This window comes from Trachemys scripta, chromosome 2, assembly GCF_013100865.1.
Source record: "Trachemys scripta elegans isolate TJP31775 chromosome 2, CAS_Tse_1.0, whole genome shotgun sequence".
Lineage (NCBI taxonomy): Eukaryota > Metazoa > Chordata > Testudines > Emydidae > Trachemys > Trachemys scripta.
Window position 1 is genome coordinate 186,112,554 of NC_048299.1, and position 25,074 is coordinate 186,137,627.

The 25,074-nt window shown below is 40.3% G+C and overlaps 1 protein-coding gene across 1 annotated transcript in view; it reads left to right on the forward strand.

Annotated features, from left to right (window-relative positions):
• Positions 1–25,074, forward strand: part of FBXO15 (F-box protein 15) — a 49,345-nt gene that overhangs the window by 14,253 nt on the left and 10,018 nt on the right. Inside the window, exons 2-8 of the mRNA XM_034762520.1 lie at positions 4,315–4,434; positions 6,679–6,783; positions 10,038–10,280; positions 10,570–10,779; positions 15,376–15,505; positions 16,529–16,611; positions 18,481–18,626. Coding sequence (XP_034618411.1) covers positions 4,315–4,434; positions 6,679–6,783; positions 10,038–10,280; positions 10,570–10,779; positions 15,376–15,505; positions 16,529–16,611; positions 18,481–18,626 — 1,037 coding nt within the window. The remainder of the gene's footprint in view (positions 1–4,314; positions 4,435–6,678; positions 6,784–10,037; positions 10,281–10,569; positions 10,780–15,375; positions 15,506–16,528; positions 16,612–18,480; positions 18,627–25,074) is intronic.

Genomic DNA, 25,074 nt, shown 5'->3' on the forward strand with positions numbered 1-25,074 from the left:
CCTGAGGGAATTCTGCTCCAGATTGCCCCACACAGAACCTTCTCACCCCACACCTGGATCCCCCACACACTAAGTCCCTCCAAAATTGGATCCCGCCATCCAGAGCCTGCTTGCCTCACACCTGGATTGGGGGTCAGGGCTGGTCATACATGTGAGACTTTGTCCCTCTCACTTGCTATCTTGGTGCACCTGGCGTGGAGGGTCAGGACCCCGGTATGTTTCTGGGGCAATCCCAGCTCTTGCACTGTGTCAGGGTCGGGTCAAGCCTCACCACTGAGTCCGTGTCTGGGTGGAGGGGAGGGGAGGGAGGGGACTGCAGGGCAATCTCCCACCTCTGTGCAGCCAGTGGCTTGTCTTCCCTACTGCCATGCTGGAGCGTCCACATTGATTGATTGATTGATTGATATAGTTATTCCCCTCTGCGCCAGGTGTACCAGGTGTCAGCAGGCATGCTCAGCAAGGCAGGATCCAAGTGTGGGGGGATCCAGGTGTGGGTTGAGAGGGTTCTGTGTGGGGCAATCTGGGTGCGGGTGGCTCAGTGGGGGATCTAGGTGCAGGGAGGATCTGGATGCACAGAGTCTTGCTGGAGGGTTCTGGGTGCAACGGTAATGGGACTCAGCAGGGGGTGAAGGTGGTTGGGGGTCAGTGGTGGGGGTCTGGATATGGGGGATAGAGCTCGGCGGGGGGTATGGGTGTGAAGGCTCAGTGGGGGGGTCCAGATACAGCTGGTTGGGGCTCAGTGGGGTGTAGATCTGGGTGCGGGTGGCTCATCGGGGTGGTCCAGGTGCAGGGGGAGTGGGGCTCATTGAGGGGGAGGGGTGCAGGAGTGGGAGGCTCGGCGGGAGTGTCGGGATATAAGGGGATCTGGATGCACAGGGGTTGCATGGATGGGGGAGAAGCTCCCTGTTGAGGGTCCCTCCCCCTGCAGCTGAGGAGCGATGGGTGCAGTCAGTGGGGGGGGTACAGGGGGAGTTTTCAGAACTTCCTTCAGCCGGGGGAGAAATCTGGGAGTGGGTCTGACCCGGCCCTGGATGCTGTGCAAGGGAAGAGGAAGTCCTGTCCTCCCCAGCCCAGCTGGGACTAGCAGCTGAGCCCGGCGCAGGGTAGGAGCCACGAGCCGGGTCTTCCCCAGTCCCTCCTCCTGGCCTCTGCCGGCTGCCCTGGGCCCCCAAAACATACTGCTGGGGATGGTCGCATGACTGCTCTTATGGCTTCCCTTTATTTCTCTATCAGAAAGCCATTTTTCTGAGGGAAAACAAAGAAATCTGTGGGGGACATAAATTCTGTGCATGCGCAGTGATTTCCCCCAGGAATATAATTTATACACTTTCTGTGATTGCAGTGTGGGGGTGTGTCAGGTTTCATTTTTCTGGAGTGGGGTTCAGCTTCCAAAGGTTTGAGAAATGCTGGCCTAGTAGCAAGGTCAGAAGACTTGTGTTGTGTTCTCAACCCTTCTGATTGTGTGACTTTTGGCAAGTTTCTTATCCATTCTTCACCTCAGTTTCTCCACCTGTAAAAGAGGGTTAGTAATACCCCCTCCCCTTGTAAAGCACTTGGACATCATCAGATGACATGAGGAATAGCCATTTAAATTATTATTGTCTTTGTTTATGACTAGATATATTTTAAAATTTTGGGAACAATCAATATTGTCACAACTTTAATTACAACTTGCTATGTTCTTTGAAACAGACTAGATTACTCCTTCTCTAAAAAAAGGTTGTCTCCACTTTGCATATACTACAGGTTATTGAGGTGAAAATACAGCTACAAAACTGAGTGCCACAAATTGAACAGCTGTTGAATCAACCATTGAGGCTGTTGTGCCTTTGAGCTTGAGCCTCTTAATATAATGATATATGACACTTCAAAAAAAAAAAAAAAAAGTGTGGGGGATTAACATCTGGCAATTAGATTTTAAGTGTCAGGCCAGCTTTATCTGTTTTGTGATGAAAGTTTTTCTAGTATTTGGACTGATTTCTTATCCTCGCGCACACAGTGGATGGGAAAGTGATTGAATTAGTTGATGAATTAGGGAACTGTGGACTTTTTGTTTTGAAAGATGAAAAATAATAAATGGAATACAAGTTTTTAAAAACAAAGACTTAAGAAAGGTGTAGAAGTAGAGTGGAAGATTTTCAAAAGCACCTTTGGGATTTAGGAACACATCCCATTGGCTTTAAAATGGATGTATTATCCTAAATCCCTTGAGCGCTTTTGAAAACCTCCCTCAGAACACAGAAATTGTAATGACATTGCTTCATCCAAGATGATGTAATTTCATCCCTTTTTCTAGACAGCGGTATTGCTAACCTGTGCACAGCTAAAGATTGGTGTTTTCTTTAACCTGTTAAGGGTGGTGTTTTGTGTTCCAGTTGCTGAGCAGTTTTACTGAAAGATGCAAAGTGACATTTTTCCCTTTCACAATCAAAAATGTCAGCTTTGATCCAAAATTACCTATTAACAGTAGTAGACATAGTCACACATACATCTGACCTTCAGGATCATATGTGACATACATTTAGAAATGTTATTACTGATCGTGCTGGTCCATTAGTGGTTCTCAACCAGGGGTACACATAACCCTGGGGATACACAGACGTCCAGAGGGTACGTCAACTCATCTAGTTACAGTGTTTGCCTAGTTTTACAACAGTTTACAGGAATAGAGTCAATATGGAGAAAAACATAATTGTTGGTGTTGCTTCACTGCCTCCCAGAATGACAAGGCTCGCAAGTGAAAAACAGGCTCAAGTATCACACAGAAATGCAAGTGCAATATTTATATTCCAATCAATTTATTTTATAATTATATGATAAAAAGAAGAAAGTAAGCAATGTTTCAGTAATAGTGTGCTGTGACATGTTTGTATTTTTATGTCTGATTTGGTAAGCAAGTAGTTTTTAAGTGAGGTGAAACTTGGGGTACACGAGACAAATCAGACCCCTGAAAGGTGTACAGTAGTCTGGAAAGGTTGAGAATCACCGCACTAGAGGATTGGCTTCTGAAGTGTGAACTGTATGACTTTTAGATCAGAAGGAAATATGCTTCTAATGGTGCCCACTGGGATCTTAGGGATTTCCACTATGATGGGATAGTAATTTGTGAAGGTAGCACAGTATGTAAAGAGGTCAAAGTTAATTTTTGTTCCTTATCTAAGTTTTATTTCTGCTCCATGACCATAAAATGTTCTTTATTTATTACCCATGTGCATTAAATGTTCTGCCGTGTCCATCCAAATTAGATTTCTTTTTAAGCATCCCCGGACTCAGTTGGTTGCCTAGGAACAGAGAATTGGATTGACCAGATATTTGAATGCCAGGTGGCAATCCAAACTCTGGAGCATTAACAAAGACAGAATATAGGAAGCTCTACTCTATGGCATTACAGGGTGCTTGGTTGTCAGAGTCTGATTAGGTTTCTGAGGCTCCATCTTCATATTCTGCTATTTCTTCCAGAGTTTTTGTGGGGTTTGATGGTGATTAAGAATATTATGAATATATAGATAGTTTCAAATATACTTACTATTTTGGAAACTTAGGTATAAAATGTGTGGCAGGTTAAGGTATGTGGCTTTATTTGCACTTGGCACAAGCATGCTACTTTTTTGTTTTGTGGGAAGAAACGGCAATTTGTCTCACACTTCCAGCACATGTTAAAAACTAAATACATAAAAACAGCAGCAAAACCCACCTATCTAGTGATTTAGTACTCCTATGACTGCAAAATATATACCGTTACACAAAAGCAGATTTGAAGTGGTAATATACTTGCATATTTTAGATATGATCCAGATTTATAGCTTTATGAAATTTTTCTTGGGCTCTGACAAATTCAAAGCATAAGTTACACTGATTTTTATTTTTATTAACATGCCAGTGTTAGGTGGGTCAACAAAAATGTCCTATGTCTTGGTGTGAAACCTCTGTTTACAGTCTGAGCAGCTTGAGTCCTTAGCAGTCTCTTTTGGAGTATGATTATGCTGGCCATGGTGGAGTTGCTCTTTGTAACAAGGTGAATGGATTGTCTTCATTGGTAAAACTGATTGGGTATTGTCGTGGCACCATTCATCTGAGTATCAGTAGAGATTGACTTGAGTGGTCATAGCAGGGCCATATGTTCCAGCCCCATTTCCTACCATTAGCGTAATTATTTCACATTACTTAAGTGCTGATTATGAAGTGAAATATTGGCCATATAACATGTCTTTCTGAATCTTGTTTCTGTTGTGATGCATAGTACATATTGATACATATTTTTTTTCCCAGTTAATGATCATGTGACTATTAATAGCCTTATCTTTGTGTCTGTAGTAAGAGGTCAGGAATTTTCGCTGCCATGTCTGCAAAACTATCTGAAACCCAAAATATTTGCATTCAAAGGCCTTATCAGAAGACTTCTATGAAATCAAAATTTTGCCTATGCATTGAGAGGTGAGTATGTCTGTGGCTTCAATATGATAATCAAATTTTAAAGGGCTGTTCTGCGCTGAAATATAATCATGTTTAAAAATAGTCTAGTGGAGTTCCATGTTTGTATCTCAGTGATTTCCACACCAAATATTCTTAGTATAAAAGTGAATAGAGTGGTCTTTACCAGCCTACCTTGAAGCTTCAAATTGGGCCCTGAGTATTAAACTGTGTCTTTTCTCATGCATTTTCGCCCTTTAATGAAGGTTCTGCAGGCCATGGTAGTCCCTCAGTTACCTTTGTGCAACCCCATGGTCTTGATGAATGAACTATATCGCTTCTTAAAATCAAGGTTGTTACAGCATTAGTTTAATAAATGACAGTTTGTAATTAAACTTTTAAATACTTTTCATGGTGAGAAGTATATTTAGCACAGGGAATTTTAGAATGATGGGGTGTGTAAAATGGGTGGCCTCTTCCTTCAGACTAGGTCTTGAAGATGGAACTGTACCGCTGTGTCTGATAATATTACAGGGACACCCTCAACATAAAAATCACATTTCTCTCTGAAAAATCTTGTACCTCCTGTTACAAGTAATGTCTGAGATTATTATAACTGGAAGATGAGAGAAACTTCTTTGATTTTGCTTAGTTTGTACATTTGATAGCACTTTGTGTGCAGCCATTTTCCTAATTTCCATATGTAGCTAATTATTTAATCACTTTTCCCAGTTGTCTGTGTGGGTCTTTCACACAGCAAGAGGGAAAAGCATTTTCTTAAAAAAAAAAAAAAAAAAAAAAAAAAAAAAGGGGAGGGGGGGAGAAATGTAGTTATAAAATCCAAAACTGGTGGATGGGACGCTAGAACAAGGGAATTACTTGATACTATTTTTAACTCTTTTTGTATCTTACTTGGTATGAAGTTGTATTGGGACCCCAAGTAATGACTTGGGTGGCTAGCCCATGTTGGAGCCCATGCTGCCATGGGCTTCACTGCTTCAGTATCTGAACTAGCTAGATTAAAGTGAGCATAAGTTTCAATCAGATTCCGGGATTGCAAGTGGCCATACCCTTAGATGTTGAATTTTTAACATATTTCCCTTAGTATTTAGTGGTATTTATCAACCTGTGTTTGGAAGATCACAAATTGCTGGAGTAAACGGTAGTATTAAACCTCCAGCTTCTTCATAAGAACCACAGCTGACTTGCTCTGACCCACAATTGATTTGCTCGGTCACTTGCAAATGGACATAGACGTCAGGAAAGACATTAAGGTTGCTGATTCCCACAGTACCTCCTTTGTTCAGTGGCAGATCTGACACCAGGGTACTGCAACACTCAGAAAAATGAGGACAATAGAATAAGTTTATTTCAAATTTTTGTACCATGCGCAAATGTTAATCTAATGACCTGGGGCTTTCAACCCCTAGAGTCTAGACAAAGAATTCATGCCCCAGGCTATGGTTTGCACATTCCAGCAGGTGACTGCAAAGCAGCAGCAGCAATGGGATTTCAGGGAATCCCTTCACTGAACAGCCTGACAGCCACAGTGGAAGACAGATTTGCGCTTTCAGAAGTGCTCTAAGGGTGCCTGCAAGTCCTGTTGAAGTTAGCGGTAGTCTTTCCGTTGACTTTAATGGCAGTTAGATTAGACCTTTTATAAGTACACATGGAGCTGAGGAGAGATACAGCATCCCACCAAAGTTTGGCTTGGAGTAGGCACTGTTGGTAAAGTATCTTGAGACCTGACACTTGAAAGGTGATAATGAATACACAAGATTCTGGGATACATTTGAGAAGTATTAGTGGTGAGTGACTTAATGTGGAGCCATGATATGAAAAAGACTGTGAACCTTGGGAGGTAGGAGGGGTGAGGAGGGGTGAACAGAATAATTTCACATAATTTGAATGAATTCTCTGTTACTTTTCACAACTAAATTGGCTTAAAGCTCAAAAAAAGTAACATGAATGCATGAGGAACTAAGTTTGCAGTTAACATCTTGTACCACTTCAATAGGCTGTTGTGAAGTGCAGTAAGCAAAGGCTTCAGATCAGAGCAACAAATCAAAACTGATAAGGCTGCAGGTTAATGCTTTAGGTGAGAACACAATGTTTTATAAAGACTGGTTTGACATGTGGATTTATGAAGTGGTGGCTTCTCTCTCTTTTGTTCACTTTCGTGTGCTGAGGGGTTAAAGGTTTTAGCCACTTGTAAACTCTATTTTGCACATAAGTCCAGTAATATTTTCCCTTCCTTTTTGTTTTCAGTATGCCATCAGAGATACTACTGAAGATATTTTCTTATTTGGATGCTGTATCCCTGTTGTGTATCGGTTGTGCGAATAAACGCTTCTATCATCTGGCCAATGACAAGTAAGGAAGCGGGGAAACATAGTAATCTCAATCTCACAGCAGTCAAGTTAACCTGAGTTATATGAGACTTTTTAATTTAGTTTCATTGATGCCAGGGAATTGATGTAAGTACCCAGCAGCTATTTTTCTGTTGTATTGTAATTTGTACGGTAAATTTTCAATATATTGCATGCAGTTTTAGCTGTGTGAGTTCCATTAAAGTTAATGGGACTTACATGGCTAAAACCAAGCACACTGCTTTAAAAACTTACCCGTTTGCATTTATTGCTTTATAAGATCCATTTGTATTTTTCTTTCTGATTTAGATAAACCAGCATAGGCTGCGGAGCTCCCTCCTCACCGGCAGGGATTTTCACACCTTCCTTTCAGGTTCCTCCTTTTTCATTCCAGTTTTTCTCCTGCTTTATTGCAGGGGGTTTACGTAGGCAGGCAGTTCTGGTGATGGTTTCAGCTGCTTTCATTTGTCACAATGCAATGAATTTATTTTTGATAAAAACAGGAGGAAAAACAAATAGAAAAAGGTTTATCGCAGGGGTGTCAGTTCAAAGGGCTAAATTCCATGTTTAATTATGGTCCATGGGTCAGAGTATAAATTTAAGACTCAATTCATAGTGATCTCCCACTGATGTCATTGGGAGCTTTGCAGATGGATCAAGTGGAGAGGTCAACCTCTGTGTAGTAATTAAAATGTTTAGGTATCATTTTTTCAGTACCGTGTTGTTGTATTTAGCATCACTAGGGAGAGAATCTGCTTGCCTTTAGACCCACCACTATTTCTCCAATTTCTCCCATTCCATTTCCCCACCCCATCTGCTAAAATGATATGCACTGAAATTGTTTCTGTTGTCATTGAAGTGTCATCACTAGGCTTTGGAGCGGACACTCCAGTGAGATTAAGGAGTCAGGGAAATCCACACCTCTGAGTTACGGTCTGAAATGTCTGCTTGCATCTGCTGACATTCACTGCATTGATTGCATTTTGTTTACATATGGTAGATTTACTTTGCAACCATGAGGGCGAGAAATATACTTTGTAAATAACCTCAGATTTCATTTCATTGTAAAATGTGATTATATCACACAGGCCACATAAATGCAAGGGGGCACCCCGGTTTAGGGAGCTTGTGGCCCGTAATAATTTCTTTGTCTTTTCCCAGCTACTTTCTTCTGCTCACACCATGAATGACTGCAACTACTGTCAGTGGGAGAGATGGCAATAGCTTAGTCTGGTGCATGCCTCCCTCCTAGTTGGTAAATGCTGTACTTGACGCCTCAGGGATGTTTTGGACCTTTCTGAGAACAAGGTCTCCTTTCCTATCTCAGCCTCCAGTGCTAAACATTTTCAGCTCTCTGTTCTGCTTCTGGGATTTTCTCTGAAATCTAACTTCTCCATCCTGAATTCCTTTTTCAAATCAGAATCTAGGAGGGGGAAGGGAGAGGAGGAGACTTGAAAGCTTGGGCTGTTGGTGGTATGATCTTTGCAACCTCTTTCAGGGGGCCTCTCTGCAGCTCCCCAGTTGTGCCTCCCAGGCTGTGTGCCTTACACAGCCTCAGCTCAAAGAGTTGAAGAGAGGAAGCGTCACATAAATCTTATATGAATTAGACCATCAGACTAATGTTGATTTCCCAGAGAAGCCCCTACAAAAGGAATGATGTACTCATAAGAAGACAGAGCTTGGTGTTAGTGATGTGTAGTGACTTACATCAGCCACTGAGGGCATGGGAAACAGGCTGCTATGAGAGAGACTGACTCTTTTCTTGGACAGAGGTCAGCCTGGGAGCCATCTAAGCCCTGAATATTTTATGGAAAAAGACCCAGAGAAACATACTAGAGCAGGATAACATAGTTTTAATCTGGGAAAAAGCAGGGATTGGTAAGGAAGACCTGGCTGGCCAGTGGATGTGAAAATCCTGTGGTGAGGCTAATTTCTAAGTGAGAAATAAAACACCATAATGTGTCTTTGGTATAATTACTATGGATTGTGTGGTTGATATGTGGTAGCACATCCTGTTCATCATTTGTAAAATTGTATTCAAAGGATAAATGGTAACATATTTACTGCATACTGTCCCCCTCTCCCTTCCCATCGTCTCTCATTTGTATGATTTTAACGTGTTTTAATGAGGAAAGGACAGCTCCAGAGGAAAAGAATTAGAACATGAAGAAGGAAGGGTGCTTTTTAAATGAATACAAAAATGCATGAGAAAGAGAGAGAGATGTTGTCTAGTGCTGCAGCACAAGACTAGGGATTGGGAAGTCCTGAGTTCTTATTCTGGCCCTGAAACTGACTTTTTTAGGCATTGGGCAATCCTTTAACCTTGCTGTCTCATTTTCCCCATACATAAGTGATACTTATCTACCTCCCTGGGGTATAGTGGGGATTAACTAGATAACACTTATAAAACACTCTTGATGTAGAAAAGTGGCAACTCTTGGGTGGTGAGGAACCACTGTAGCAGCTTTGATGCCACCCTCTTCTAGCCATGATGCAAGGGATGTGGCTTGGGACAAAAAGGGCATGTTCGGTACATCCCTAGTATGGCCTCGCTGCTGGATTAGCCCTTGGGGACATTAACAGCCAGCACAATTTAAAGCATCCTTCTAATTTGTACCAGGTGACTGCCCTGGCATGGTGTTGGCTGAGGACAGGTGGGGAGTGCAGCACAAATGGCACTTTTGCATCTCCCTGTTAGTTATGATTATGATGTCCTTACTCAGTCTTTGCTCAGACGTTCCCACTGATCTCAGTGAGAATTGATTGAGAAGGTAATGAGTAACAAGTAGGATGTATCTCATGTGTTATGATGTCAGGTAAAACTTTTTATATCCAACAAAAATATCAAGATGTGTATAAATGCTCTTTGGTTCTCATTATGTGACTTGTCTTTCTCCCCGCAATCTAAATTCTAGCATATCCACACTAATACAGAATATGGGGTTTAACAACAAACTGAAAGAAGGGGAAATTATGAATACAGAAGGACATCAGCCATTGAGGCAAAACCTAGATGTTGGGACTTTCTAGAAATGATTAGTATTCCCTTTCTCCACCTAAATCAAACAAACACAACTTGTTCTTAACGTTGGATAATATATTTTTTCTTAATAAGATTCTCAATCATGCCTGAGATGCACATGCAACTGTATATTTTAATTCTGATGCTGGTGGGTCTGTTCTTTACTGATCTGTGCCCTCACTGGTAAGAATTCTTTATGGGATTTACTTTGTTTTTCTCTTGAATGTTTTTTCCAGTGTGATCTGGTTCAAAATTTACTCCATTTTTTTTCCACCTAAAAGAACAAATTGGAAAACTAAATCTGTTGAAAGAACAGCTGTCTTACTAAGCCATGCTACGATTCAGGACAGAGAATCGGGATATTGGAAGAACGAATATATCATGAAACAAATAGCAACTGGCAAAACTAGAATAATTCAGCTTCTGAAACCTATAAACCCTTACACTGGGCTTCCACTTAAAACCAAAGAAGCTATCAAGTAAGTATTGTTTTGTCATAAAGTGTGTTTACTCCCAAGCTACATTCAGAATGTTGGCCTAGTGGTTTTATATGGTATCTGTGTATGGCGAAATAGAGTTGTGAATTCTGATCATGATGGGGAGATGCTCTCACGATCTGATTAATGTGATTTAGTCACAAGGTAAAACTTAATGAAAATAAAAGGGACATTGCTGACTGAATTTCTAAAGTTCCATACATTGTTCTTGTCACTTCTGACAGGTTGTTTTAAAAACTTTTTTTTATTGTTTTTACTTCCTCAATAACAGAACATATAGTTTGAGTTGGGTGATTGTACTGAAGGACAGAAATGGAAAGGAACATGTAATGGAGCAAGTGGACATCTCTTATAATGACACATCTATTACTGTATTTTGGTATGGTACAAACTGGCCATGTTTAGACACCTTGTCAACGCTGGAATTATGTGGAGTGACACCATTGCTTCTTGACCAATATAAAGTTCCCACCAAGAATGAGTGAGTTTAAATTAAAGTATTTTTATACAATTAAATATTGTTGGATTTGTCTGTGTGGAAATTGCCTGACCTAAAACTGACCCAACCGGTGAATTATTTTTAGTCCTTCTACAGCCTATCCTAGGAAATCTATTTCTTGTCCTTCACTGGCTCCAGGGAGAATAGAGAATTTAACAAAATCATATATTATTTATTTATTATCACATTATTTTATGAACTGAGCCAGTATGATATAGTGATTGGCCATGTGCAATACAGAAAAATAAAGACACTTCCTGCCTTGGAAAACTGACAGTCTAAGCATAGATATAAATAAGACAGAATGGTAAATCCAGACCCACGGAAAACTTGTAATTAAAATCCAGTGAGAACAATTCTTTGTCTCTGTTTAATCATATATATAAATCTAAGACACAAGTAAGGAAATGTTGTTAAAATATATTTTAATCTGAATGTTTTTTGTTTAAAACAAATGTGTATGTTTAGAAAACTAATATGAATAAAAGGGAGGTTTTAATAAAATCTTTAAAAAAAACCATAAAAGGATTTCTTTGGTGTAAGTGGAAGGGCTTGAGAGTGTTAGTCAGTAATTTAAATGTGTGACGTTGTGAAACTGCACACAACAGTATGGTAGTGCATAAAACCCGGAACACAAACGTGTTGGTCTAGTGTCATTGTCCAGGAAGAGTGAGTGATGTATGTGGAGAAGAGAAAATTATATACATGTATATTTAAATTCTTTGATGTTATTGGTAATATGCCGATTAACTTTCTTACTCCCTACAACCTCATGTACTTTTTAAAATTGGTGATCTAACTCTTTTTGATCTGTTAACTGAAATAGTTTACAAAGTAAATGTTCTTATGTCTGGAAAGAAGAAGTTTTGAGCCTGTCCTACAAAATCTGGTTTATTAGGGAAGGCAGTATGTTTGTAGTCCTAGGAACTTACACTTTTAGTTTATTAGCTGTAGCCATCAAGAGGTGGAGAAAGTGGATAAGGAAAAGTTATTTACTTATTCCCATAATACAAGAACTAGGGGTCACCAAATGAAATTAATAGGCAGCAGGTTTAAAATAAATACAAGGAAGTTCTTCTTCATGCAGCGCACAGTCAACTTGTGGAACTCCTGACCTGAGGAGGTTGTAAAGGCTAGGACTATAACAGCGTTTAAAAGAGAACTGGATAAATTCATGGAAATTAAGTCCATTAATGGCTATTAGCCAGGATGGGTAAAGAATGGTGTCCCTAGCCTCTGTCTGTCAGAGGATGGAGATGGATGGCAGGAGAGAGATTGCTCGATCATTGCTATGTTCTTATGTAAATGGGGGAAGCCAAAAACATAAAAGAGTAAACATAAGAACAGCCATACTGGGTCAGACCAAAGGTCCATCTAGCCCAGTATCCTGTCTACCGATAGTGGCCAATGCCAGGTGCCCCAGAGGGAGTGAACCTAACAGGTAATGATCAAGTGATCTCTCTCCTGCCACCCATCTCCATCCTGTAACAAACAGAGGCTAGGGACACCATTACTTACCCATCCTGGCTAATATGATATGCTGGGAAAGAATCAATGTCATCTTTGTAAAGGGAAATCATCCCTCACGAATCTATTAGAATTCTTTGAGGGGGTCAACAAGCATATGGACAAGGGTGATCCCGTGGATATAATATACTTGGATTTTCAGAAAACCTTTGACAAGTTCCCTTACCAAAGGCTCTTAAGCAAAGTAAGTAGTCAGGGGATAATAGGGATGGTCCCCTCTTGGTTCAGCAACCAGTTAAAAGATAGGAAACAAAAGGTATGAATAAATGGTCAGTTTTCATAGTGGAGAAAGGTAAATAGTGGGATATCCCAAAGATCTGTGCTGGGACCTGTGCTGTTCAACATATTTATAAATGATCTGGAAAAAGGGGAAAACAGTGAGGTGGCAAACTTTGCAGACAATTCAAAATTACTCAAGATAGTTAAGTCCAAAGTAGACTGTGAAGAGTTACAAAAGGATCTCACAAAACTGGGCAACAAAATGGCAGATGAAATTCAATGTTGATAAATGCAAAGTAATGTTCATTAGAAAACATAATCTCAACTATACATACAAAATGATGGGGTCTAATAGCTGTTAGCATTCAAGAAAGAGATCATGGAGTGTGGATAGTTTTCTGAAAACATCTGCTCAATGAGCAGCTGCAGTCAAAAAAGCTAACAGAATATTAGAAATCATTAGGAAAGGGAGAGAAAATAAGGCAGAAAATACCATTATGCCACTTTATAAATTCATGGTACACCCACATTCTGAATACTGCATTGCAGTTCTGGTCGCCCCATGTCAAGAAAGATATATTAGAATTGGAAAAAAGTACAGAGAAAGGCAACAAAAATGATTAGCGGTATGGAACAGCTACTATGTGAGGAGAGTCTAAAAAGACTCCAGTGTTCAGCTTAGAAAAGAGACAGCTAAGAGGGGATATGATAGGGGTCTATAAAATCATGAATGTTGTGGAGAAAGTGAATAAGGAAGTGTTATTTACTCCTTTCTGCTGTTTTGAACTTTTTCTCTTTCTTTTTTTCCTTTCTTGCCATTTTAAAATGTTCTCTATTTTCCTTTCCTGCAGTTTTAAAACTTTCTCTTTTTTCCTTTTTCTCACTTTGCAGTAATCCACTTTCTTTTGTAAATTATTGAAAAAGGGCCTAATCTCTATTTACTAAACTTTATTTAAAATGTGTAAAAACCTGTTTCTTCTGAAAATCTTCTAACGTTAATGTGTGAAAAAACACACAGAAGCAGTCCTAATGCACCCCATAAAAGAAAAACTAAAACATTATTTTTTTCAAAATGCCTTCCATATAAAAAAATATACACTTCCAAAAATGAGCCCAGAGGGTGGGACATAAAGCAAGTAGGGGCATGGAAACCTGTCAAAATTATATGATAATGAATACTAAAAAGGTCTTCACTACTTTGCTGTGAGTGGGTTTTTTTGTTTTTGTTTTTTAAACCATGCACTAAGGGTTTCTTGCACTGGAGGTTTCTATGTGTTGGGTCTTGTAGGCTGCAAAGATAGCAAATTCCAGAGGTGCAAACCCTCGAGTCCTGGAGTTGGTTGGCCATTTGGATTTTGATGTTTCCCCATCTCTGCTTAACTTTTGTGATGTGCTAACATATGAGAGAGAGAGAGAGAGAGAGAGAGACTCTCAAATAACTAGGTCCTAGACCTTTTGATGATGATCCATACACCTTGAATGAGTCCCAAAAGCAAACTGAGAACCAGTACAGAGATTAAAAGGAGGTCTTTTATGTTTACAGCAGCTTGAGATGGGAAGTCTTTTTTTCTTCCCTAGCTTCCTGGAGTTTCAGAGTGGACATCATAGGAAGCCGTAGGTGGACCATTGCAGTAGAGAAGCTGGAGGTTGCAGAGGTGTGAGTAACTGTTGTAAGGTTCACCCTTCTTCACCTACTGTTGTATTGCTAGATGAAGAAAGGTAATACTGCTACTATCAGGAAATCCAGGAACAGTTTTGGATCCAATTAGGATCCTGAAGCAGTGAACTATTTTAGCAGAAGTTAGTTCTCCTCAATCGAATACAGACTCTTTGCTCCTACTGCCTGTTCCTCCTAAATGTCTCTCTTGCCCACAAGCATCCCTTCTTCCTTATTTGGATGAGTTGCTGCTTGTTCATTTTCATCAGATCCTTGTTCTTGGTCACACACTGGGAGAGTTACTGAGCCTGCAGAATCTGAATTTCAGTAAAAGGATGTGTAGTCTTATATCCTAAAAATAACACTTTTGAAGCTCTAGGAATGAAGAACTGAGTATTACAAGCATATTGCTGTGATTGGGACGTGTTTGCAGCTGCAATCTCCTGCTGATGGCATCCTGCTTTTTTTTAAAACAAACAAACACAAACAAACAATAATGGGAAGAGTGACGTTATGGATCTTTACAAGGGTCTTTGTGGAGAATGAGCAATTGCCAGACTTCTCTGATGGAAAGGATTGAACACACTAAAGAGCTACTACATACATTTCTGTAAACAGCCAACAAGGCAGCAGTCAATGGTATTAAATATATATTACCATTGTGATTCTACACCAATTTTTGATCCCAGATTGATAGGGTACAAAAAACCCGAAAAATACAACTGTATTCACTAGTAAATGATCTTTCTGTTCAAATTTCACTTGTTCCAAGAAAGCTTTACCTTCCTAAGTTGCCTGCTTCATGTTGATGAATATTTCATGATTCCCTTTGCTATGGAAGCATGTTCTTTATAATAACACATTTGTTAATAAAAGAACCCTCTGGGATTTAAGAAATTTAGTGAGCATATCAGTTCCTCTTGTTGAACTATACAGTGGATATGTTATATCAGCCTGTGATAGATTTTGGTAGACACCCTTATTGGAGATTCTCTTTCCACTAGGCTTTGCAATCCTGCTGGTAAGCTGCTAGTTAGACTTTTTACTGCTTCTCATACTGCACAGTTTCAGAACAATTTGTTTTAGTGCCCAGGGAGAAAATGAAAAGTGGCTGAACTTTCATATTAATAATGGCGCACTCATGTCTTTCTTTACTCTGCTGTGACTCGTCAAAGACCTCGGCGACGTTCCTTAATTGCTGAGTTCAACCTTACTAACCTCACTAAAGTGACAACAATGATTGGCTCTGACATGCTTGTGCAACTTTTCCGTTTGAACCCAGGACTCCTGGTGGGTCTCTGGAAGGTAAGATTACATTCAGCTATAGTATGTTGTTCATTACGGTAGCCTGCAAGGCACAGCTTCCTCCATATTTTGTTTTTTTTTCTTTTGTAAAGTTCAGACATATATATGCAGATAAAGAAGATGTAAATGACTTCCATAGCCTAATAGGAATCCACAGTCAAGGCTCCCTGTCCTATTTATGTTTTAAAAAAATATAGATTTCTAATTATTTCAATGTGACATTCAGATGTGCATTGTTCAGTTTATTTTTCTCTTCCAGTTTTTGATGTGCCAGGGATTTTTTTAATTGACATAGTGTCACAGTTCAAAGGCAAGCTGCACCTGTGATCTCTCCCCCAGACTTTCGGTTGGCACTCTTCCCACGAGAGAGGCCCTGACCTGCACTTCTCCAAGAGTGCTACTCTGTGGTTCCCCCCACTTTAGACTGGATCACCAGGCTACACCACAACTTATTCTCACTGTACTGTCACAGTTACAGGGCACCAGGTGCCTTAGACCCCTTTACAGTCCTTTGTGAGTGCTCTCCTCAGGTGACCGGCATCACTAATTTCATCCTTCTCTGGGTGGAATCCTGTGGTTCTACCACTATTAGACTGATACTGAGTAGCACCTTATGCCTCAGTTAGTCCCACTCACCATGGCCCTAGCTGTTTATTAAGTATCTAAATTTGCCTGGTTAAGTTTGTTTGGGTATTTAGTAGCTCAGAAAAAGGTTTGGGTTGTTTTTTTTCCCCGTTTTTGCTCACCTTTTTAAGAATGCTAATTATAAGGTAGAAAAATAAGATTAATGAATTGTTGCTGATACTGCAGAGAATCTTCCTATCTGGGTAGCTATCCAGTGGTGCTTTATGTATTCTTGTGCTGGGACAATGTGTATGGTAGCATTCTATGTGAATAGTGGCCCACATATAACTACTCTTAAAATTGTACTCTTGCAGCAGCAAAAAAAGAAAGATTTATCTGTGGGCTTTAATGCACAATACTTCCAGGTGAGAAATGTATTCATTGTAATTAACTTTTCAGAAAGGAAATGGAATTGCTTTTGTTACGGCGAGTCTTCATCATCATCAACTTATTGAGAGAAGCACTTTGGGCTCCGCCACTATGTAAGTACTGGTTTCTCTTTGCCTGTGGATGCTAGGGATGATCTTTTAAATAAAGCATTGAGTTTGAAAATTAAAATTGATTGGTGATAAAGAAAGTTCAGTAACAATCATAATTCCCTCTAACCAAGAATAAGAACTCTGTTGTGCACTAGAATTGCAACAACTGGTTTACCAAATGATGTGGAAGAGGCCTATGTTTTCCATGCTAAAATGTACTGCGGTGAAGTAATACATTAAAGAGACACTAAACTTAATTACACGTATATCTGAAACCTTTCACTGTAGCTGAAAGAGATTAGAAATTTTTCTGGTGTTTTTTTTTTTTTTTTTTTTTTTTCCCAGTTTATTTTAGTCACTTTCTCCTGATGTGTGACAGATCCACAGGGAAGAGGGACATTTTCCTATTTTTTTAAAAATGTCATTGTAAATCCAAAAAAACTGACAGGGTGATTTAATTTAGAACCTGAATCTACTTCTAAATTTTATTGGAAAAGTTATTAGATTTCTAGTAGACAATGTCCTTTAAATAGGTATATATAACATTGTACATTAATGCAATATATTAATGCGTGAGCTTTTCCTCACACATGTTAAAATAGCCAAAATAATGGTTACAATGATTACTATGTCAACTAGCCTCCAAGAGCAGCTCTTTTTTCTTCTTCTTCATACCCTTTCCTCCTAGGCTGGAGGAGCATTTTATCTGGCCTAAATATGCTCTCTTTCTCTCCCCCTCTCCCAGCCCCCTTCATTGGGATTCTCTTCACACACAGAATATCTAATAACTTTCACTCCACGGGGACAGTCATTTATATGAGTGAAAATTTCCAATATGTTTAAGTGACTTAGTTTGTTAAGCATAAGTGACTTAAGAGTCTGTCTCATTGACCTTCATTGGGACTTATGTCACTTACGTGCTTCTGAAAATGTTACCCCACATCAGTGATTCAATACTCTGCTCCTTCCACTAGGGTTCAGGCACAGGGAGACTATTTCCCTGCCTGCTGTTAGAGCAGTGGTTCTCAACCCGTGGCACGCGGGCCACATGTGGCCCAATTAGAACACAGCTGAGGCCCAGGTCAGCTGTGTGCTAAAGACCACGGATGTGCCCCGGGTTCCAGGTTCCCAGCTGCCTGGGGAGAAGGGTCCGGGCTCCCCCTCCGCCTACTGCGAGGGGGTCGGGCTCTGGGGCTCCCTGGTGGCCCCAGGGGGTCATGAGCTCTGGGGTCCAGGGCAGCCAGCTGGCCCCACCAGTTCTGGGGTCCAGGGCAGCTGACCCACCCCACAGGGTCCGGGGTCTGGGGCAGCTGCCTGGTCCTGTGAGCTCTGGGGGCTGGGGCAGCCACGTGGCAGGGGACCGGGACAGGCAGTTGGGGCAGCCGCGCGGCTGGGGGTTGGGGCAGCCGACCTGCCCTGGGTGGCGGGGGTCCCGGTGTTGGGGCAGCCGGTTGGCCCCGAGGTCCGGGGGCTGCAGCCCACACATATGCGCCCACAATGTGTAATATGTTGAGAACTACTGTGTTAGAAAAAAGCAGGTGGCCAGATGGGTGTTAGATTCAGAGTAATGCATACACGTCCATCTACTGAAGTTTTACATTTACACACTTTAGGTGTATTTAGTGGTAAATTTAGTCAGCTGCCTTTGACTAGTCTTTACTGCACATTAATAAACCTTGTAATGAATATGGTAAACTATTGTGAAACTTAGAGATTCAGAAATTTAAGTAGGAAAGTAGAACACCTTGACTGCTAATTGCATTTGCCCTTTTCCGAATCTTTTTAAAATACCTCCTCTGCTGAAACTACTCAGCATTTCTTGCCATGCTAAATTGTTTTTTCCCCACCTGACTTATCTTGATTTTATTTAAGACAATATATCCTGCCCCCTCATAAACCTATACTGGATGATGTTGACCCAGAATATGGACTGCATGGCTACCAACTACATATTGATATGCACAGCGGAGAACAAACTTACATGTGTGGTACATTTCGCAATCTGTTCTGCAGAAAAGGTAGAGTTAATGGAATTTAGATGTTCCTTTAAAAATGGTTCCTGGGTTCATTTCCCCCCATTTGTATTCAACTTCTTTCTGTTTAAGGGAGAAAATAGAATTGGCTTTTAGGATAAACTAGTTTTTTCTTCCTTGAATTTTTGTTGTGGAATTCTTTTGATGGCTACTGCTGGCAAATTGACAGTCTAGATTTTGTAATGTCTGTTGTTTCTTTAAAAAAAAATGCAGGCTTCTGGATTAAAAATAAAACTGTTCTCTACATTTCAAGGCTGAAATTAGGATAAAGCATCTTGGTAACAAACAAAGCATTTCCCAAAACACTTTTATTTAATACATTATAAAATTAATTCTAATAACCAAGACTTGATTTCAATGCGGTTTTATTTTTAATTTACTGCTCTTCTGCAATTACTTAAGTTTGCTTTGACTAGATGTGATTTTTAACAAAGCTTTATTGTTCAGATACAATGCAACTTAATAAGCATACTGTGATTTAGACAAAGTATATTGTTTGGTCTACTTCTCTAGACTGAGATATATTATTGTTATGGCAATCAATACAAAGTTGAGTGAAATTGTGTAAGTGTTTGTAAATAATTTACAATAATATTTATTTACTTTATTTATTTCCTTGGGCTTAACAGTAAAGCATGCCCATGCAAAAACTCTGAATGTCCTAATAATAATGAAACTTACAATAATAACCACCCAGCAGCATTAAATAATAATATACAAATAAATGCTGGCAGCATTAAATAATTAAACTCAGATAACAATTTCCCCAGACAACAAATAAAATCAGAAAATCCTGTTTTCTCCCCCATCCTTCTCCTCCCCCCCCTCCCCCCCCGAGTCCCTCTCAAATTACATGATGAAAAATATGCATTCCTTTTTATGTTGGATGCAGGAGGTAAGGAAACTTTTTTTAAATTTTAAAAATCACACACACACACACACACAAAAATAGAGTGTGTGAGAGAGAGAGAGAACAAAATCTGTACCCTATGAACAGTTGTTTTTTAAAAAATGAGGTAAGCAATTATTACTGCTTCATATTATTTTTCCAATAAATGGCTAATGTTGATGCTTTGTTACCAAATTTTCCTATTACTTTGGGGTACGCTCATTCATTAGGGTTACTCTTTTGGTGGCTGGCGTTCTGTAATTCTATCAATGTTCTGCTTGTGTCACTTGTGTTCTCATACGGAGCTCTACTTCTTCTCCCTTCTGCAAGTTCGCTCCCAGTAGAGCTATCCTGCAGGACCTAGGTTCCCCAGGGCTGGGTTCTTCCAGCTCCAGAATCAGACAGACAGACAGACACACATTAAGAGAGCGCCTCTGAGGGGACCGGGTTAATTAGCACTCCCAAGCTGACCTCATATATGTCCCTGGACTCAGTAGGCTGGGTCGAGCAGCACTTCCAAGCTGTCACCCTCATATGCCCCAGGTTCAGCATGTACCTATCCCCACTTTCACGTTACAATTGTTCTGGTAGTAACCCACTTGATGAGGAAACCCCACAGGATTTTTGGGTGCTGCAGGGATCTTTAGCTTAGGTACGAGGAGCACTGCTGCAGAGTGAATGGGGAAGCCAAAAAACACCAATGGGAGGGGGAGAGAGGGAGGGAGAGGGAGAGAGAAGCAACTAGTTTAACCATGAAAGTTATTTATTGCCAGGTAATAATCATACAAGGGGAGCCGAACAAACAATACAGTGATCATATTAAATCTAACTTAAATTTGATTATAAGTCAGGTTTAGAAAACTATAACTGATCACAAAAGTCAGGGTCAGAAGGTTATAGCTAGAGAGAGAGAGAGAGAGAGATGGGTTCTCACCACTCCAGGAAGCTTGAATCAATTGGGGTTCCCAGGGTGGTGGTGGTAGCTGAGGGTCCGGAGTGGTGGAGACAGGCAGAGCCCCCAGCACGATCATTCAGGAGAAGATGAAGTCCCAATGGAACTGATGCAGATTTTGGATCCAGGCATCAGAGCACTTACTTGAGCGTGGGTAAGGGTTTTTGTAGGGAAAGAACAATGGTCCAAGGGAGAACACTAGATTTATTTTTAGGTAAACTGATGGCTCAAGGGAGTATACCAAAGTTGTTTTGCTCAAGCTAAACATTAAGAACTGCTCATTCCCGGCTATGAGTGATGTTCCTTCGAGGGAGCTCACAATGCAATTAGGCAGCTTCAGTATATTGGATACAAATAAAGAATTTATTACTAGAATTGGTCTGATAACTACTGAGCTGGGTGTGTGAAGGCGTGGGTTCATTAACATCAGGATCAGTGATCTCCCAGAGTTCAGTGCGGTTCTTGTGTTTGAATCTCTGTTCTCCATTTTGTAAGCTAATAGGGATGCCTCTCTGTCCCATCCTTGATGCAGATGAGGCTAGAGGAGATTCCTTAATCCTTTCACCCTTGTCCAGAGGGGTTTAGGTTGTCTTCCACTGTCTTTGCATTGCTTTTTGTAAGTCTTTCTTCTGATCAGCTTTGGTTTAAGCAGAGGCTGGGGGAGCAGGGGAAGGTCTTTTGTGAGTCAGAGAGGCTGGATACTACGCCCTGATTCTCCAAGAACACAGAGCTGATAGGTAACAGCTTCTATTCAATGTAGTAGATGCACTTTTTTTTTTTTTTTTTGTGAGGACAGTAGAGTGCACTATTGGCTTCAGACTTAAAGTTTGTGCAGCTCTTAGAGCACAGTTGGCCAAAAGTTATGAAATCTTAATTCAGCACATGTATTTGGTAACCCCCAAGAATGCCATTTGAACTGAGAACAACAATATACAAAGCTTTATTTTGATGGCCCCTTATCAGGCAGCTGGCTGTGTACTATAACTTGATGGATTGTTTTATTGGAGGATAAAATAATCTACATTTTTGTTTCCATGGATATCTAGCTTTCTTTAAATTCTGGATAGTATTTACTTGTGGATTTCACATGTTCCTTTAACATACTCTCCTGTGCCATATGCTTTTTGCTTACTTGGCCCAGGACTCTTTAGCACTGCTCTCTGTTGATTCAAGTTGATATGTGTTTTGGTTTTATGTTTGTTTTTCTAACCCAAGAATCCTAACAGGGTGGTTCCATATGTTCCAGACCCTTTTCAGGTATATATTTTTAAATTAACCAAGTTCATTGTAAGTAATTTTTACACCAGCTATTTGAAACACACTTGTGTGTAAATAGAGGATTGATTTGCAAATTAAGCTGACTGACTCTGGCAGCAATAGCTAATCTTGCAAAGCTGAAATAAAGCATTAAAGAGAGCAGCTCTGTGCTAAAATCATATCTAGTTGTGTTTTTCAGCAGCAAGTAATCAAATGATGGTTTATTTTACAACAAAGGCTACTCTGGCTTGGTTGACTAATTAATGCATCATTTGTGTATATAGCAAAACAGTTCCCTTTGAATAACCCATCTGTAGCTGAAAAGCCCCAACCCAGTCTCTCGCTTCCCCAGTCATTGCACTAGCAGAGGTCACATTTAGAGTTTCAACTTCAGATATGCTGAGCAGTGCACTTGGCACCAAACCCCCTTTCTCCTAAAGAGTTACTTGTATGGCTGACATCAACCATATCCATCCCTTTGATTGGCAGTTCAGCTCTACTGCCCCTCCTCCTTCTGCTTCCTACCAGTGCTCTTTGCTTCACTCCCTTTCAACCCCTCAACTGCCTTGCCCAGATGTTGTGGAGATGTCCTTCATACAGCTCTATGGCCGCTGCGTCTCCTGTTTTCCTTATCTGGAAGGCAAAACACCTTACACTTGTCTACATAGTCCTGAGCTTCTGTGCAGTAAGAATTTTTCCAGTCTGCCTATATATTGAGGCTTGAAAAACCCACTCATTCTTCACCTAGAGCAAATGGAAATATTGCTTGTGCAAGTGTGGGTAGGGTTGGGTAGCCATTATTTCCTTCTGTTGGGAGGAGGAGGGAGCTACGGGACAAAGCAGAAGAAGTACCACTGATTCTTTTGAGGAGTGGAGGTGGGGTGGGCAACAAAGTGAAGGGGGAGCTGCTGTATTCCTCATTGGAGGGGAATGAGGAGCAGATCATGAATTCTGTGAACTACAGGAAGGATGAGGATGCAATAAGCGGGGTGGCCCAAAGGTTTTCTGCACACCCGGGAGGAGATGGGGAAGTAGCCCTGAAAAGGGTGGGGAGGAGGTTGCATAATTGTTTAGATTTGGACACATGGAATCCATTTTGAGGGGAGAGACAGAATTTTGATGTATTGGGAATGGGAATATGTCTGGATTTGGAGGTGTGCCTTTTCTGGTCAATGACAGCAGCATCAGCACAGGGATTTTCTAGCCTGGCTGTACACATCTAAAATGCGAACAATTCTATAAATCTGTGTGTGTGTGTCTTGGGGTCTCCATAATGAAGGAAGAAGTGTAAAAGGTAGATCTGGATGATTAATGAATTGATTTATTCATGAATGATGAGTTCATTTTTTAAAAGCATAAATTCTCAGTGGCTTTTATTTGCATCAAATGATTCAACTGGTGTTAGTGAAAAGGTCAGAGAAATGTTCAGAGCTCTACAAAGTCCTGTAAATTAAAAAAAAGAGCTGCTGAGTCCTTGGAATTTAAGTGCAGTGTCTGTAGCCAGAACTTCCCCCAGGAGGAGGGTAAAAGTTTGATATGTAAAAAGACATGCAGTAACCGAATACCACGATAAAGTATTTGGTTTACATTTTTCTTCAATTGTTGGCTGGACCTCACTGTTCCAGGTGATGGGTGAAGTATTCCTTATGCAGCATTCTAGTGCAAAGATGCATTTATAGCCTCCAGGATAGTGTAAAGCTTAATTTTTCTCATGCATGCATGCACACTTAAGGAGTATTTAAAGCATGAGATCTCCTTTTATCAGTTCTAGCTTAGAGAGTAGAGAAGTAGTTCCAAGAGGAAATGTATTACATGCAGAATAGCTTCCCCAAGTGGTCCATCAAGGATGTGGGGATTCCTTTTATTAATATCCTGTAATAACTGTGGTGTCCTGGATGTTCGTTCTTTATTGATGGCATGGTTCTGTCAGTTGCTTTATTTTATTTCCATTAAAATGTGATTGATCCTGAGTGGGTTATGAGAGTAGAAGTAGTCATTCCATTATAGAGTCTGACTTGTGGATAAGTGAATATCATTCCTTTGGGGAAAATGCTTATTAACCAATTTTGTCTTTTAAAGTCCCATTTGCAAAAGCTTAGCTTCAAATAGAAACTCTTAATGTTCTCTCTGTGCTAACGGTAGGTATTTATCCTGATCTAAACTCTGTTGTATTGGATTTATATTACCCAGGTTTGGAATTTGACCTCTTCAAATATCCATTAGCCTTTCAGATCTAGAGAAACTAAGTAAAATCCTTAAATAAGTTACCTTCAGCCTGGCTTAATGTATGATGTTTTTAAAAAGCAGCAAAATTGTTAACCATAAATGAAAACTTTTTCATAGTATAACACATCATAGAAATGTCACGGCAGGCTGCAAAAGGGAGAGCAGATACTCCTAGGAATGGTGGGTAACACTAAAGTTAAACTCCCCACACTCAAGAAGCAAAAAAAAAAAAAAAAAGAAAGCACACATCCCCCTTTATTGCATTCCAGTTCTCTGGCTCCCAGTCAGCACCTAGGTCCACTACAGTGAGAAGTTATTTAAAAAACTCTGCTCACATATACCAAATGTTCTTCTGACCCCAAAGGGTCAGCCACATTACTAGGTCAGTATAGGTTTGGACCTTACCCAAAATACCACGCTGTCAGCCAATCCTTTAGCATCTAAAACTAAAGGTTTATTAAAAAGAAAAAAGAAAGAAAGAACAAGAAGAGAGATGTTAAATGATAAAACAGTCACATACATACAAAGACTTCAGGTTCCGAGGAGTATTGGTGAGGTTGCTGGCTTGAAAGTCCCTCTGGAATACATCCACAGCTTGGATGGGTCATTCAGTCCTTTGTTCAGAGCTTCAGCTTGTAGCAAAAGTTCCTCCAGAGGTAAGAAGTAGGATTGAAGACAAAATGGAGAAGATGCAGCTGCCTTTTGTAGTCTTTTGCCATGTGGCCTGTGCTTCCTTTTGTTTCAAACACAAATGGACCCGCACATGGCTTGAAATCCTGAGTTCTGTCCATAGGCATGTCCCTGCATGCCTTGTTGAGTCATAAGGTGTATCTGCCTTCTCTCAATGAGTCAGTTGTATAGCTGATGTTCCTTAATGGGCCATCAAGCAGGCTAGGCAGTGCTGATGCCAAACTATCTGTGAGTGCCACCCAGAAGCATAGCACAAGTTTGCAATACAGACATACATACATACATATCTATAACTCATAATACAAAGGTGATACAAACACATAAATGAGATTATCATATCTGGCAAATGATAACATTTTTTGCAGATACCTTACATGATATATCTGGCATAACTCATTACAATTTTACAATATTCATAT